Here is a 16,103-nt window from a genome sequence, read left to right as displayed (position 1 = left end):
ACCCCTGGTATAAGACATGTAACTAGAATAAAAAATTTTAAAAACCAAGCAAATAATTGTAATAACTACTGTAATAAAGCACTGCTATAATTATATATAATTTCCCTAAAATTTTGGTTTCATTCGCCTTTCCGTGCTGAAATGTCACAACCTGAACGACCATGGCTTGCCCCCCCCCCCCCAGTTTTGATCCTGGGTACGCCCCTGAGTCAATGCAAAAAAGTAAGAACTTATTCTTGTTGTTTTTACTAATTATACTTTGCATTGGCTCCTATACGTTATTTATTATTATTGCATTAAGGTAAGAAACAATATATGCAGCGTTATATTTGTTTTAAATGTCGCAATGGTTTTGCGGCTCCCAGGTTTTTTTTTCCTTTGGAAACGGGTCCAAGTGGCTCTTTGTGTCTTAAAGGTTGCAGACCCCTGTGCTAAACCATTGTTTTAACCAGCCGCAGTTAAGCTAAACCACAGTTTAGGGTTTCGAAATGGAATCTGCCACTCTTCTCATTGCTGGAGGAAAGGGGAGGGGAGGTGGGGGGAAGGTAGGTACAGTATCATAAATGCCCGAAACATGGTTTAGTGTTACATGCAAACCCTACTACTCACATCTAACCAAAATACAACATATGTCTAAGTGAATCAAATGATCATTCCATCAGACTAATTTTAGTCCTTCAGCTAAAACAAACAAGGATTCTCTAGGATGGAATTAGAAATTCACAATCAGAGGAAGAAAAGCAAAATTTCAAAATATCAGGTATGATCAAACAGAAGTTAGAACGCCCCCCATCCTCAATAAAAGATACATTCAGTATTTTCAATGAGGCCTGCACTGACCTCACTATGCATGAAGCATTATTCTCACCATGACTCTCCCTCAGTGGATCAGGGGTTGGGTGCTACACCACCAGCAAACCAGGAAAAAAGCCTGCTAACCTAAAGTGCTAATACAGAGAGGAGTGACACAAGCTTCATGGACACAATCCATTTTTCACATTTAGTGCTCCACAACACTGGGCAGCATGAATGATTTCATGGTGCAACAATAATCACAGTCGGGTGTATAATTATTTCTGAGCTCCCCCAGGAAATGCATATGAAGGACAATGAGCTGCAGGAAAGCCGTATTCATGCCTTCTATTGACCTTCTTGGAGTAGTAAGTGATCAGAAATACAGTAACAATGAAAGAAAACAATATAAAAGAAATGAAAGCAAGCAAAGATCTTCTGGGTTGCAACGAGTCACATTCTGGGCACAGAATAAGCTCTTTGAGGCAGAGCAAGCCAGCGGTTTCCGAGCCAGGAAAGGTGTAATTGTCAATAATCTGTCTATAATGCATCATGGAAGACTTTGGCTCATATTGATTCACTGTATATCGATAGAGTCCATATGATCTAGGATCACCCCTATCACTGAAAGAATAGGCAAAATAGCCACGGAGGTTAACATTATCCAAGGTGTAGGCTGCAAAATAGAGCACACATACAAACAAAATGCACACAGAGAGAGGGAACAAAGAAACACAAATTAGTGCCGTGTGTTTTACCACTAGACCACCATACCACTATATGTTATTTAAACTCTAGGTTAGTATTCATTACCTTCAACAAATAAAGCACACGTAAACTTAATTGCCACAAAAAAACCAGAAGGAAGACTGTGGGTTGGATCCCAAGACGCTGTGTGCCAGAGCTGGCCTGAATGCCAGTGGTTCTCCACTCCTGATCCACAGCTATAGGCGTAAAGCACTCTCATACAACTTTGAGAGTCATGGCTTCCCCCATCAATCCTAAAAGCCATAGTTTGTTAGGGGTGCTCAGAGCTGAAAGGAGCCCCCTCACAGAGCTACAATTCCCAGCCCCAATTCTCAGGGGGAGGCCATGGTAGTTAAAGGGGAACATGAGTGCTTTAAATGTATGCTATTGATGTGCCTGTAGTGTATAATTTTAGGGGCCATTGTGCTGTTGAGCCCAGTACAGTGGTACCTTGGGTTACATACGCTTCAGGTTACAGACTCCGCTAACCCAGAAATAACGCTTCAGGTTAAGAACTTTTCTTCAGGATAAGAACAGAAATTGTGCTCTGGCAGCACAGCGGCAGTGGGAGGCCCCATTAGCTAAAGTGATGCTTCAGGTCAAGAACAGTTTCAGGTTAAGAACGGACCTCCGGAACGAATTAAGTATTTAACCCGAGGTACCACTGTACTGTCTACTATGTCAGGGAGCAGATCTCCAGTACTTAAGAGTCTTTTAACTGAAACTTTCTGTATCCAAAAGCTATTGGCAGGCTACAGCATGCACTACGGCACTGAACTTAACTGCATGTAACATTGCCCTCCACTGACACTGCAATACCACAGAAACCATTCTGTGAAGTCTTAGAAGGAGAAGATGGCGGTATTAGTTTGTTTATTTATAAGAACATGTGGGCCCTGCTTTTTTTGGCTCTAAAACTGAACCCCATAGCAGCTTACAACAAAATAAAACAAACATTCATGAAATTAAAAATCCACTACGAACAGATGAAACACCAACAAAAACACAGCACAAATATTTCATTACCATTTAGTTAATGCAATAATAATTTGCATACCTTCAGTCTCTATCTCAACCCAAGGAACAGGCCTGCACAGTGGCTCTCGCTTCTTACCCTTCATTATTTTGTTACTGTATTAAGCTAGCTCAATTTCACTGGGGGTAAGGGGAGGAAAGCCTTCAGTGGCTATTCATGGCAACGAATTGCAACTATCTTTTTCTCAGCAACAGCAGACAGAAGGGCACTGAGTTCCAAACATTGCCTTTGTGCACACAAAATGTACTATGCATGTGCTCTGGGTATCAACATGTATTAATTAGTTCATCCCTTCTTAGAGGCAATGGCCTCATCCAGTTGCTGAAAACTGGATTTTCAGTTATCTTCAAAGCATAGTTCCTGCTCCCAGACTTTGGAACTCTCTCCCTAGAGAAGTTAGACTGGCTCCCTCCTTGTTGTCCTTCAGTTGGCAGGTGAAGACCTCCTTATTCCAACAGGCTTTTTGGAACTGACTGCTTTTAATGAAAGGGCTGGTACTGTTTCTACTGTAATTCTCTGTTTGTTTTTATTACACACACAGTTTTAATTCTGTTAATGTTTATTAAAAATATTTCACCCCCTATATTTTAGCTTCTCTTATTTTCCCTGTCAGGGGAAAAGGCAGGGTATACACATAATAGTTGCCAGTGCTTTTTTTTCCTTAAAAAAATATGTTTAGGGGTACTCTCATTGTGACTCAAGAAAATCACCATTTTATACTTCAAATTGGGAAAAATAAATACAGTAAATGTTCAAAAGTACAAAGATTCACAAAATGTTTATGGGTATGCGTACCCCTGTGTCCCCCAGGAAAAAAGCACGCATAGTTGCTATTACATATCACACACAGCATTTCAGCAAACACACCAAGAAACGTTGGTCTTGAGAAACATAAGCATTTCCACAGCACTCTTACCTTTCAAGGCTTCGTTGATATACCGCTCCATGTAATATATTCTCAGTTTGTCTTCATCCAGTTTCTGCCCGTCATCAATTCCACTGGCTAGGATGTAGATTGGGATGTCGCCATATTTATCCTTGACCCATGCGAGGAGCTTGCGTAACCCCCAGGGCACCACTGGAGTTCTGGAAGGTGACTTCACCCAAGTGATGTCATTTTGCTTTTGGACCTCAAGGAGGTGGTCATAATTGATGGGGTCTTCGTTTATGGCGCTTACGAGAGTCGTGGTGTAGTGGCTCAAGGCGAAAAAGTCGAACGAACCACGTATTAGGTTTCTTTCCGCCTCCGAGAAATAAGGCAAGTGTAAGTAATGGGAGCCTAGGCTGTTCTTCCAGTGAAGCCACTGCCTCATCACATCTGGGTAGTCACCACTTCCAAAGATAGGCTCAGCAAGCCAGCCAATTTTAAACTCCAAAACTCGTCTGGCTGCACTGTAATCGTTTTTCGAAAAGGGCTCAACCCAGATGGCATGGAAGGCGATTGAGATTTTACCTTTCTGAGTCTTCCTGAATGTTTTATCGTACAGGCGCCATGCTTTGGCATGGGCCTTCAGCAGGTTATGTGCTCCTTTGTATGTCAAGTTGTCATCGCTAGGCTCGTTCATTGTGATCCAAAATTTGACATACTGGCCAAGTTTTTTAAAGCAGAACCTAGCATACTCAACAAAAGCGTCCACGATCTGCCGGTTCTCCCATCCTCCATGCTCAGCGAGAGGAAGAGGAAGCCCTTGATTCTCACCCATGGGTTGCCACAAAGCAACGACAGGAGTTATATTGACTCTGAGTAGTTCGCTGACAAAACACTGGTAGTAAAACAGGAGAGTGTGGTTAACGTAAGATTCATTACCTAGAGGGAGAATCAAAGGCCACACCAGCGAAAAATGGAAGTGTGTGACATGCATTTCCTGAAGTAAAGAAATCTGGAGCCTGATGGCCGGAAGATCAACACAGTGGGGCTTGCGATTTGGGGCACCCCTTCCATCAACTTTAATCAGCTTCTTTGTATGATGGACATCCCAAACATAAACATTAGGGTCAAGGAACTGGGATCGTGTGGCATCTACCTGGAAAGAGAGGGAGAAGCAGATTCAATTTGTCCAAAATGTGTAAACTCACAAGCAAACAAGTAACCTAATAATAATAACAACAACAACAACAACAATAAGGCTGATGGGACCTGAGAGTCAACATCTGGAGATCACCATGTTAGCTACCTCTGCTTTATGAAGTATCTAAAGTTTGCATCAACAAATGATTTAGATATGCAATAAATCTTTCAAGAATCAATCAGTTTTAAAAACAGAGGGAGCTCAGAATACTTTTAAGGTGACATCCAAACGATTTATGAGAAATGTGTCTGCCATGCACTAAAGTTCACCGAAATATATCACAGCAAAGATGCGGCTTAGAAATAAGTGACATACTAATTTTAACCAACTTAATATTTAATGACATTGTTCTAATTTACTATGCTAATGTCATAGATGACTATTCAATAGCTCAAAGCACAAATATCAAGCCGTCAAAATTGACTGACACACAGTATGAAGAACAATGAATTTCCCTTCACTGGAGCCCACTTACCTCTAAGGAAGGAGTAAGAGTTAACAAGGCTGCAACATGTTTTCATTTGATTGTGTTACCTTAATACCTCTGCCTGATCTGTCCCTGAAAAGAACAAATCTGTGGGGGGTGGTTGCTTTAAATCGGGGGGGGGGGCACAACAGAATGGGGAAGATGTGCACACACAGACACCCACACACTGAGAGTTCTGCCCGGAATATAGCACCCAAACATGCCCAAACGGTGATGTTTGTCAGAGAGAGGGCCCTACTGCCCTAATTATAACACATGTCTAGGAACGAACCAAAGATATTATTATTTCACTTGCGCTACAGGAAAATTGGAGGAAGTGATTTGCTCTCTCATTTGGCTTACCTGAAGAAAGCTTTCTGTAACTCCCCAAGCAAAACCGCAGGGGAAAGTCCCTTCTATGGGCTGGTCTTCTGGTGCTGGGAGGAAGCCATTGTTCTCTATCACCTTCTGGTAAAACATTCCTGAAGACTTTAGCATCAGTTTCTTATCCTGACTTTGAAAGTCAACGTAAAACAGACCCCTTCGAACACTGTAGCCCCTGAGCCATTCAAAGCCATCCATGAGAGACCAAGCCGTGTACCCGATGACAGTAACTCCATCATACCTGACAGCTGAGGAGAAAACAAAAAAAAATAAGATGACCTCACTCCCCCATGTGCACACATTTGAGCAGATTTGTTTGTGGTTCAGAAAAATGCTACCGCTTACATATCCTGCTTAGTGGTTGTCAAACTACGATGTTAATATTGCCAGGCAGATATGGCCTAAATAGCCTAAGGATCCCTCCACTGTGTCCCAGTGGGCACCTGAATTGGTCCCATGGCATTCTTTTTTTTCTGATGGAAAACACAATGCCTGGAAGTTTTTGAATACAGTACTTTTAAATGAGTAGGTACCTCTATAAAAGGATGTGATTTCACTTACTCGTTGTGACTTCTACAAAACTGGTGTAACAAAACTGTTAATTGTTTTATATAATTTAGTTGCTTCCCACATCTCAGAAGCCCAGCTGGCCTCTACCAGAAGTCAGAAATATAGGGTGGAATTCAAAGTAGCGCTAAGAAGTTGGCTCCATCACCACAAGCATTCCTGCTTGCCTGATGAAATGATCTCCCCTCTCCTCCGCCCATGTGCTGCTCTGGGTTCCCCCCCCCAAAGCCCCCACAGCCAATATGATGGCATTCAGGTGGCAAGGGGGGACAAGTCCCACTGTGCTAGCAGGACTCATTGTGCTGGCTCCCGCTAGCAAAACTATATACTGGTAGTTGAATCCGGCTCCAAGTGTCTCAAGTCCCATGCTGCACAACACTTCCAGCAGAGATTGGGCAGGTATCCTTGCTTTTGACTTTCAGGTGTCTCTTAAAGACTTATTCATACAATCGTTTGAAACTTTTCTCAAGTCCCCAGTCATTTTAATGATGGTTCTGCACTGCTGCACACTGCCCTGGTGTTTTATGAGAGGGTGGTATATAAAAGCTTTCATAAATAATTTGCGTGGTTGTATTTTTTGAAATTGCATTACTTATTTGTTTGGGAAACTTGAACCCTGTCCTTCCAGTGCATTTGCATCAGCTAACGGTGGCTTGCAGTCAAAAACAAAACAATCCCACTAAAGAAATAAAATGACAGCACAAAAACCGACACAACAGATAAAAATATTCCAAAATAGTGTTCTACCCAATCTATCAATAATGTCTGACAAGGCAAATGCTTCAAGAACAGGAAAGTTTAACCAGTCAGTGGGAACAGTAAGAAAGAAGGGGAAATGGGTCTCAGAATATAAGGGAGTGCTTTTTCGGGGGGGGGGGGGGTACGCAGGGGTACGCATACCCCTAAACATTTTGTGAATCTAACGGGAGAAGAAACTTTTAAAAATTAAAAATTTAGTTTCTTCTCCAGCACGGTCAGTTCCGTTGAATAGCATGGTGAACCGTCAGTTCCGTTGCTACCCCTGATGGCAGCCTCATTTCCTTTCCCAGTGTTACCCGAATCTCAGACGGAAGCAAGCGTTTAATGGTCAGCTATGTAATATGAGGTAATGCATGTTCTTTGTACTTTTGTCCATTTGCTGTATTTATTTTTCCCAATTTGAACTATAAAAGGGTGATTTTCTGGAGTCAAAATGAGAGTATCCCTAAACATTTTTTTTTAGGAAAAAAGCACTGATATAAGGTATTCTGAGGTATTATAGAATATTGGTGCAGCCACCAAGAAGGCTCTTCTCTCATCCTGCACAGCCATGCCTCAGCCACAAACAGGACATGGAAATTGTCCTATTCCATGCATCTTAGAGAGCAGGCAGCATGGTATGAGAGGAGAAAGTCTCTCAGGTGACCTAGACCCAAGATATTTAGGGTTTTCAAGGTAAGCAGAAAAGCAAGACAGAACTTTTACTTAATTGTTTACATGCTTCATTAAAATACTACTCTGCTTCAAAATAATGACCATCCCAAAGTGTTGCAAACGGTACAGACAACACTCTGTATTGAATGTAAAGTTGAGCTAATAAAAGTTTTGTCACTTATTTTACGTCTTTCATCAAAGTTGTTTTAAAATAAAAACCAACACATGCATAAAGCAAATCCAGTTTTCCATGGGGGCCAGAATGTGCAGCTTAGTTGCTAAAAGGAGACATTGTATCTACCATCTGATGCATTTACCAATATTCAAGCCCCTTTCCATATTCGTATAAATGTGACTGAGACACAGTTTTGTAAATCTGCTGTGAAAGCTGGATAAGTACTCCCAACAGTTATTTCCATTTCTTCATTACGGGAAGAATGAATTCTTGCAGCCCAAGAAGAGACTCTTAAGGTCACTGCCAGAGTGTTACAGAAATTATATATGCACACACACACACACACACCAGAGAAAGAGAGAGATTTGGTATATATTCTTATCTAGCAAATATTTACTTAGCTATCTGATGCATTAAAACTAATCATTGGGTACCGGTATCTCCTGCCTGATTCTCCTGCAAGCCTCATAGCCAAGAGTACAAACATCATGAAGTTATATTAAGCAACCAGCTTAACTTTTTGCTGTAACCAAAGAAACATTATCCAAACTTGTTGGAAAGCACTTGGCAACCGCAGAGGCAAGCAAATCCCGTTCTTTTGGAACCTCGCTCTGTAATGAACACCTGGATAAATGTTCACCTGGACTCACTGGGTTTTAGCCTCTGCAGAACTTATTTAATGAATGTGAGGATAATGTTTCCCATAACTTGTGCCAGGATAATAATGGTGACAAGAATACCATCTACAAGCCTACCTTTCAGAGTGTCCATAATGAAATTTTTAAGATAATTCGTGTACTTGGAGTCATCGGTCTTAGTGTTACCAGAAACGTACCAGCTGTTCTCCACAACGAAGATCTCTGGTTTGTTATATTCGCTGCTTATCCAGTAAAGCAGAGGCCTCAGGCTTAGCGATTCCACCTGGCGGAATAACATGCCAGCATCCACGAGATGGAAACTCAACGTGGCCCCAAACGAAAGAGCAAAGAAATCTGCTGTCCCTCTGACAAACTTCTTCTCTGCTTCGGTGAACTCAGGCAGCACAGAGGAAAGATTGCTCTTCATGCTCTGGGGATAGTCTCCATCAATAAAGATAGGTTTAGCAAACCAGCCCAGCACGAAGTCAAGAGATTTCTGGCACTCATGAATACTGTTTTCAGTCATATGTAGAGGTCTTATCCAGTGTGAACCTAAGGCAATTGACACTTTACCTCTTTGTGAAGGACGAAAATGATCGTTGTAAAGATGCCACACTTTGGCATGAGCCTACGGGAAATAAATTTTTATTTTACTCATTTTTGCTGTTTTATGAAATTATGTATTCAGTCTTAACAGATATTTGTGTTACCAACTAGATGGCAATAAGTCTCTTGGTGGCTTTAGGGCCTTCATTCGATCAAAACACAGTGCAACCTTTATAAGAGAGTAAAGTAAAATCAGCTGGCTTCCTTCAACTTAAAATTAAGGAAAATTAGCCTCACAGCTAGCAATACCACTCTGCCCTTTGGGACAGAACTGTTTGCTCTCATTCTAATATCTCAGGGGAAGGGAAACATAATGCTAAACCACAGTTTAAATTAAGCCATGATTTAAAGAGAATGTGCAACATACTGGTGTATGCCACTCAAAAGTCCCTGCAGTGCTCTTTCCTTTCCCATGCAGAGGCTGGCAAGTGTGAACCAGCGCTTGTGGCTTGTTTCTCTCATAACGAACGATAACAGTAAGTCAAGACAAACTTTGCCACTTTCCGCTGGACGTGTTCCAATTTGTCCTAAACTGCAGTGCCTAGACCTGGACGAAGTACTTCTGGTGCAAACAGGTCCACAAAAATTAGTGGTTCAAACAATTTTACTAGTCCAATGCCCATAATTTGCTTGCATTGCTTATTCTGTGGCCAAAATGAAAGGAGCAAAGAACCAATTTCTGTATACCATCCTCATTTAGTCCCCCATGAGCAATTCTTTAAACAGCCAGTCAAAAAGGCAAGTGGGCATTTATACTGTAATCCCGCTCAGACTCAGAAGGATGAATTGGCTAGCATGAACACCTTCAGACTCACAACCTGCTGGTAGCAATATGCTTTTCGGAATCTGTCTCTCACCAACCTGAAAATCCATAGCTACCTTCCTTCAGAGAGTCTACCTCCTCATTGTTATCACCAATTTCCCCAGCACTACTCCTACTTAATGTTACCCCTTGCTTGCTTGCAAGGGAGACGGCTAACATGCAAACAGGAAGTGACATCTACTGCTCCACTACCACTTTTCTGGACCAGAATAAGAAGAGGTGGTTGAACAACCAGGTTGCAATGGTGAGGAGGAGAAGCAGGTCCAGGAGACTTTCCCCAGTTGCTCCCGCACTGAGTTGTGGTCCCTCAGCAGATGTTTGACTATGCTGACCCTTAACACCAGCTCTGGAACAATCCCAACAACCCCAAACATGTGGTCAAGAAAGATGTTCTATCTTTCCCTTTACTTGCCCCTAGGTTTTAGAGCATTGATATGTGAACCTATATTTTCACATAATGGAACATGTGGCACACTTAGAACCACTATCACCAGTTGCAGAGGAGAAAACCGTGCATGAGAAAACATGACTGAAGAAGTGTGCATGCACACGAAAGCTCATACCAAGAACAAACTTAGTTGGTCTCTAAGGTGCTACTGGAAGGAATTTTTTTTTGTTTGTTATGTCTTCACAAAGCTCAGTTCATGAGAACTGAGTGGGTAGGTGAAATATATATCACTTAGTGATGGAAGCCCCACAGACAATAACAACTAAATTTCATGAGGGATCATTAAGTGCATCCTCAGTTTCTGGCAAATAGCAATACTTAAATGCTATGTTATGCCCATATCTGAAAGGGAGTGGAATCTCAGATAAACCTTGGTGCCACTATGTGGAAAACATAGCATGCGGCACAGAAAAGGAGATCAGTTTTTGAGTTGGATTCAAACTATTTAGAGGGCTTCCTTCAACAAGTTATTATAGTTAATGAGAAAACTTCAGAATTATCTCTAACATAAGGGACATGGCAGGCCCCATCTTATTTGCAATAGCAACCCCAGCAATTGCAGTGAGGGCATGGAACAAAATTAAAGGGTTTAGGTCAGACACACAGGACTTGAAGATTTATCTATATGCAGGTGATGCTACATTTTCACTAATACAGCCAAAGGAATCAGAGTCCTAACTAAATTAGTTTAATTTCTGTCTTTAAAAAAATCTTTAAAATCAGATTAGTTCCAATTTCAATCTTGTGGAAGAAACTGGCAATCGGCACTAAGCATTTCTGTTAGATATTTGGGGATATATCTATAAAGCAATCTTGCATCAGCAGTTCAAGAAAATCATGAAAAACTGCTAAAGGAAGCGGCAAAAAACCACACCTGCCTTTCCATTATTTGTCATGGATGGGGAAAACAGCTGTAGTCAAAATGAATATTCTTCCCAGATATTTTTTGTTTACATTTTTGAATTTACCTTTAAAACATGACATTTCAATATTTTAAAAATGCAACAGATTAATATTTTGTCTGTGGTGCCAAACCCCATAGGTTAGAGGTCCTCTCTCTCAACTTGGCATATTTCCCAAACTAACAAGTTTCACGAGGGAGGGACAGCAGCAACTGAAAGAACGTGTGGGATTCATGGGCTCTTCCTGCATCTCCAGTGTTTTGCAAGGAAGGCTTTTGGACATGCATTGTTTACAGCAAGGATGGGGAACCTGTGGCCATTCAGGTGCCATTTGACTCTATGGGCCATCAGCCCCAGCAAGCATCACCCGTGGTCAGGGATGGGAAAGACAGCTCAAGATCTGAAGAGTCACAGGTTCCTTTATTATGGAAATTCTGGGGGTATTATTATTACCGAGTTGGGAAGAATTTTTTAAGCTATACTTCCATAATCAGTAATTCAAGCTCTAAGCCCTTACTGCAGAGTGAAATATCTTTGAAACAGTTCTCAACTGAGAACTGTGGTAGATGCTGCTGTTTTTCCTCCTTGGAATCATAGGAAGCAGCATTCTACAAAGTTAGACCTCTGACTTATCTAGCCACAACTTTCCAGAGTTTCAGACAGGGATCTTTCCCAGCCCTTTCTGGAGATGTGTGGTATTATACCTGGGACTTTTTGTATGCATATATGGGCTACAGTACTAAGCTTGCAAATTCTGGGGAAGCAATGGGGGAGGAAAACTAAAAGGGCTGGAACAGAGGGATTACAGTCTGAGGTGCAATTTAGAGGTAATGGACTTGGCTTATAATAGACCAAAGATTTCCAACATAGTTTTCCTCTTAAAATATATACCGGTACTGTATATCCAAAATTCTTCTCTGTGCCTAACCCTAAGCAACAGGCACCTCTCAATTTTGCTTAACAGAGCAGCATGTGCCCTAACAACATTATTACATCGCTTCCCGTCTACCACAAAGCTTATGATCTAGTGCTCAAAGCTGTCACACTGTGCCAATTTTGGTAGACATGCTGATAAAAATTACTCACATCTGACTTGGATGCTGCAAACACAGCTTTTAATACGGTATGTATCATGAGCAACTCAGCGCCACAGGAGCTTAGATCACTGCCAGGCCAACCTCTGATGCCGGCAGGTGTGTTGGTTGGGAAAGTGCTCTTGACCCTCATCCCAGTCCACATACAAGAACTTGTTCTCGTTAAATTGCATCAAGAAATACTGCAGGTCTTTAAAACCAAGGCATTGTAATCCTATACACACTAACCTGAGCAAGTCCTATTGAACTTCTGAGTAGACACAGAGAGGACTGTGCTGTAAGGGAGCAATCAAATGCACACTTTCCTGGGACTACGCCCCACTGAACAAATTAGGATCTGCTTCTGAGTAGAGATGGAGAAGGGTGGGATAGATGGCTGCAATCCAGTACATATTTGTTTAAGAGAAAGTCCCACTAAATTCAAAAGTGCTTAGCTAAGAGATGGATCTCTTGAGTGTGAAATTTACATCTGGACTACTGGATTGCTTTTTGTGCATCTGGTAATAACTACATTATTTTCAATGTTCATGTCTCTGTTAAGATGATGTATATTCTGTGACTGTGGCCATATTTTACTGCACTTGGCTCAGTATTTGTAACGCATTCATTTGTCACTATTATATCTTCCTTTTGTGAATTGGTCATGGTTAATATAATGATCAATTCATGTGGGTTCTCCTGCTTGTTCATTTTCAAATAGAATAAATGCTACTAGTAATGTACTGCACTGTACTGCTGCTTTCAGATATGTGTCTTGTCTTTTCATCTCACCTTGCAATATTCGATGAAATGCAATTTTATCCATGTTTATATTTATCAACTATGCCTTTGATAAACCACACAGTCACCTACAGAATCTCATGACACAATATATTAGGCTGCAGTCCTAAATACACTTACTAGGAAGCAAGTCTCATCCAACATAGAACTTACATCTGAATAAATATGCATCACATTATACTGCACTTCTTTAGGATACTGCAAAGGTCTGCAACAATCTGCAACAGACTGACATTACTATTCTTCTGCAAGCCCACACCTCCCCCCCCCCTCTTGCTACTTTAGTGGGGAAAAGAAGTGTCATGCACATGAAAGCTCATACCAATAACAAACTTAAAGGTAAAGGTATAGGAAGCCCTGACCATTAGGTCCTGTTGCAGATAACTCTGGGGTTGCGGTGCTCATCTCGCTTTATTGGCCGAGGGAGCCGGCGTACAGCTTCCGGGTCATGTGGCCAGCATGACTAAGACACTTCTGGTGAACCAGAGCAGCGCACGGAAACACCGTTTACCTTCCCGCCAGAGCGGTCCCTATTTATCTACTTGCACTTCATGATTTCGAACTGCTAGGTTGGCAGGAGCTGGGACCAAGCAACGGGAGCTCACCCCATCGCAGGGATTCGAACCGCCAACCTTCTGATCGGCAAGCCCTAGGCTCTGTGGTTTAACCCACAGCACCACCCACGTCCCTCTATAACAAACTTAGATGGTCTCTAAGGTGCTATCGGAAGGATTTTTTTTATTTAGTGGGGAGAATTTAATTTGCTCTTCCTCACCTTTCACCTTCACAGGCAATTGTAAGCATTTAAATGTGGTAACACTAAAATCATAGAGCCAGTGCGGACAGGGGAATGTTTATAACTAGAACTGGGAAGACCAGAGTTCAAATCTTCACTCAGCCACGAAGCTGACTGTGTGACATTGGGCCAGTCTTCCTCTCTTAGCCTAACCTACAGGCTTGAAGGTCATCTTCAAGAGCCAGATGTACGGTACTTACTTGACCATTTTCCTCCTTTGTGTTTTTCCAATATTTGGGTGACTGGAGGGCAGTGGGGTGTATCCTACCTTTTATATTTCCAAAGGTGCATGCCATACCCTGTTGATAAGTTGTGCCTTGCTCACTCGTCTGCTGCTTGTAGCAAATCTTAGGCTGCACTCCTTTATGCACACCAACTCACGGAATACACTGGAACTTGCTTCCGAGTAAACAGGCCTAGGACTGCACTGCCCTTGCTCTAAATCAACCTTCCCTAACCTTACAGCCCACAGATGTTGTGCTCGCTTCGGCAGCACATATACTAAAAATAACCCACAGATGTTTTGGCCTACAATTCCCATGCTGGTTGGGGAGTTATAGCCCAAAACATATTCTGGAGGGCGCCAGGTTTGGGAAGGCTGTTTTCAATTCTACACCAGGGATGAGGCAACTGCAGCTCAACCTGTTAGACGCTTTAGCCCAACACTGAACTGGAGGGCCACCAGTTCCCTACCCTACCCGTTCTTAACTTAATAGAAGCCAGCAGCAGTCATCCATTTGCTTGGCTCCTGTCCTCAGGATATGTGCCTTCACTGGAGGTTTCAAAGGAAAGGTGGGATGGCCATCTGCCATGGATGCTTTAGTTGGGATTCCTTTTAGATGACCCTCGGGGGTCCCTTCCAACTCTATATGATTCTCTCTCTGAGGGAGGTCCCTCTCCCTGTCGCCAAAACTCATGGAAAACTTCGGCTGAGCCATGTTCTCCTTGGGCTCCTCCATGCCTGTTTCCTTACCTGGAGGAGGTGGTGAGCCACGCGGTAGCCCACCTCCCGCCCTCCCCGCACGCCAGGGGCCAGCTTGCCCGTGGCGTAGCCATGCCACGCCACGAGGTAAGGGTTGTCCATGGTGAGCCAGAAGCGCACGTGCTCGCCGAAGTGCCTGAAGCAGAGCTCGGCATAGTCCTGGAACAAGCCGACCAGAGCCGGGCTCTGCCAGCCGCCATGGAGCTCCTGAAGGCGCTGGGGCAGATCCCAGTGGTAGAGGGTGACCACGGGCTCGACGCCGCGCTGCCTCAGGCCGGCGAGAAAGTGCGCGTAATGCTTCACGGCGGCGGGGTTGGCGGGCGCCGTGCCGTTGGGGAGCAGGCGCGCCCAGGGCAGCGAGAAGCGGTAGTGCGACACCCCCAGTAGGCTCAGCGCTTCCAGGTCGCGCTCGACGCGGTTGTAGCTGTCGCTGGCCACGTCCCCCGACGGCGTCTTCGGCTCGTCGGCGGCCCAGGGGAGGTGTTGCGCGAAGGCGTCCCACACCGAGGGCCCCTTGCCGTCCTGGCTCCAGGCGCCTTCCACCTGGTACGCCGCGCTGCCCGCCCCCCACAGGAAGCCGTCGGGGAACGTGTCGTCCAGGAAGAGCTCATCCTCGAAGGGCAGCCGGGCGAAGCGAGACCAAGTGGCCTCTCCCTGCCCGGGGTGCCCGGCCAGCGGGCGGCACAGCAGCAGCACCCGGGCGAGGAGGAGGAGCAGCAGCAGCCCTGGCGTCGCGGCGCGAGTCATGGGGGAGGCCGAAACGGACGTCGACGACGGCGAGAAGCGGGCGCGGGACCGGCTGGAGTTGTCTGCCCCCTTTCTCCAGCCAAGCCCCCTTTATCCCCTCGCTTCCCCCTCCCCGCGAGGCTGTTAATCATTACCGCGGGGGGAGGTGGCGGGAAGGAGGAGGCAGGTCAACCGGTTTGCACCGAAGGGAGACGACGACGACGACGGGGCTCTGTGCCTCCACCTACCCTCTCCACGTCGGTGGGCGCGGGTGGTGCATTCGGCACTTCTCTAGGAAAAGAGGCATCTGCGCTGGGTCTTTCTCCCCCCCCCCCGCCCCCGAACCGAAGGACCGTCCCGTCGGGGGGTGTCAAAAGTGGGAGATGGAAATGCGTCATTACCTTCGCGCGCCTCAAGCAATGTTTTCTTTCTTCTTGCAGGGAGACTTCGGCTCCCTGCACCTGACCTTGCATTTGCTTCCTTTTTCAATCTGCTTGCTTCTTCTGCATTGCTCAGTGATAAACTTTGACGCCTAAAAGGATGGCGCGGGGTGGGGGTGGGGGTCAGCTATCACCATCCATTCAGGGAGTCGGGTCTTGTTTCCCCTTCTTCCTCCAGCATCAGCTCAGACTTGGCTGGACTGAACTCATGTCTGGCTT

At 44.2% G+C, this 16,103-nt stretch overlaps 1 protein-coding gene across 1 annotated transcript; it reads right to left on the bottom strand.

The window, feature by feature from the left end:
• Positions 1–438: 438 nt before the first annotated feature.
• On the bottom strand, positions 439–15,655 carry KL (klotho). Its single transcript, XM_033146486.1, has 5 exons — positions 14,710–15,655; positions 8,405–8,915; positions 5,474–5,742; positions 3,492–4,599; positions 439–1,468 (listed from the first exon to the last, which is right to left on the bottom strand). The coding sequence occupies exons 1-5, from the start codon at positions 15,463–15,465 to the stop codon at positions 1,071–1,073; spliced, it is 3,042 nt and encodes a 1,013-aa protein (XP_033002377.1). The 5' UTR covers positions 15,466–15,655; the 3' UTR covers positions 439–1,070.
• Positions 15,656–16,103: the final 448 nt, after the last annotated feature.

Source organism: Lacerta agilis, chromosome 4 (assembly GCF_009819535.1).
Source record: "Lacerta agilis isolate rLacAgi1 chromosome 4, rLacAgi1.pri, whole genome shotgun sequence".
NCBI lineage: Eukaryota > Metazoa > Chordata > Lepidosauria > Squamata > Lacertidae > Lacerta > Lacerta agilis.
The sequence above is the reverse complement of the archived record's forward strand: the minus strand, read 5'-3'. Positions and strand labels throughout refer to the sequence as shown.

What these genes read in the sequence shown, in the direction of transcription:
- KL (XM_033146486.1), bottom strand. Translation starts at nt 15,465, where the DNA reads ATGACTCGCGCCGCGACGCCAGGGCTGCTGCTGCTCCTCCTCCTCGCC. An exon ending in TGGCTCACCACCTCCTCCAG is followed by an intron (nt 8,916 to 14,709) that starts GTAAGGAAACAG and finishes TATTTCCCGTAG; the next exon opens with GCTCATGCCAAAGTGTGGCA. An exon ending in TATCAACGAAGCCTTGAAAG is followed by an intron (nt 1,469 to 3,491) that starts GTAAGAGTGCTG and finishes TCTATTTTGCAG; the next exon opens with CCTACACCTTGGATAATGTT.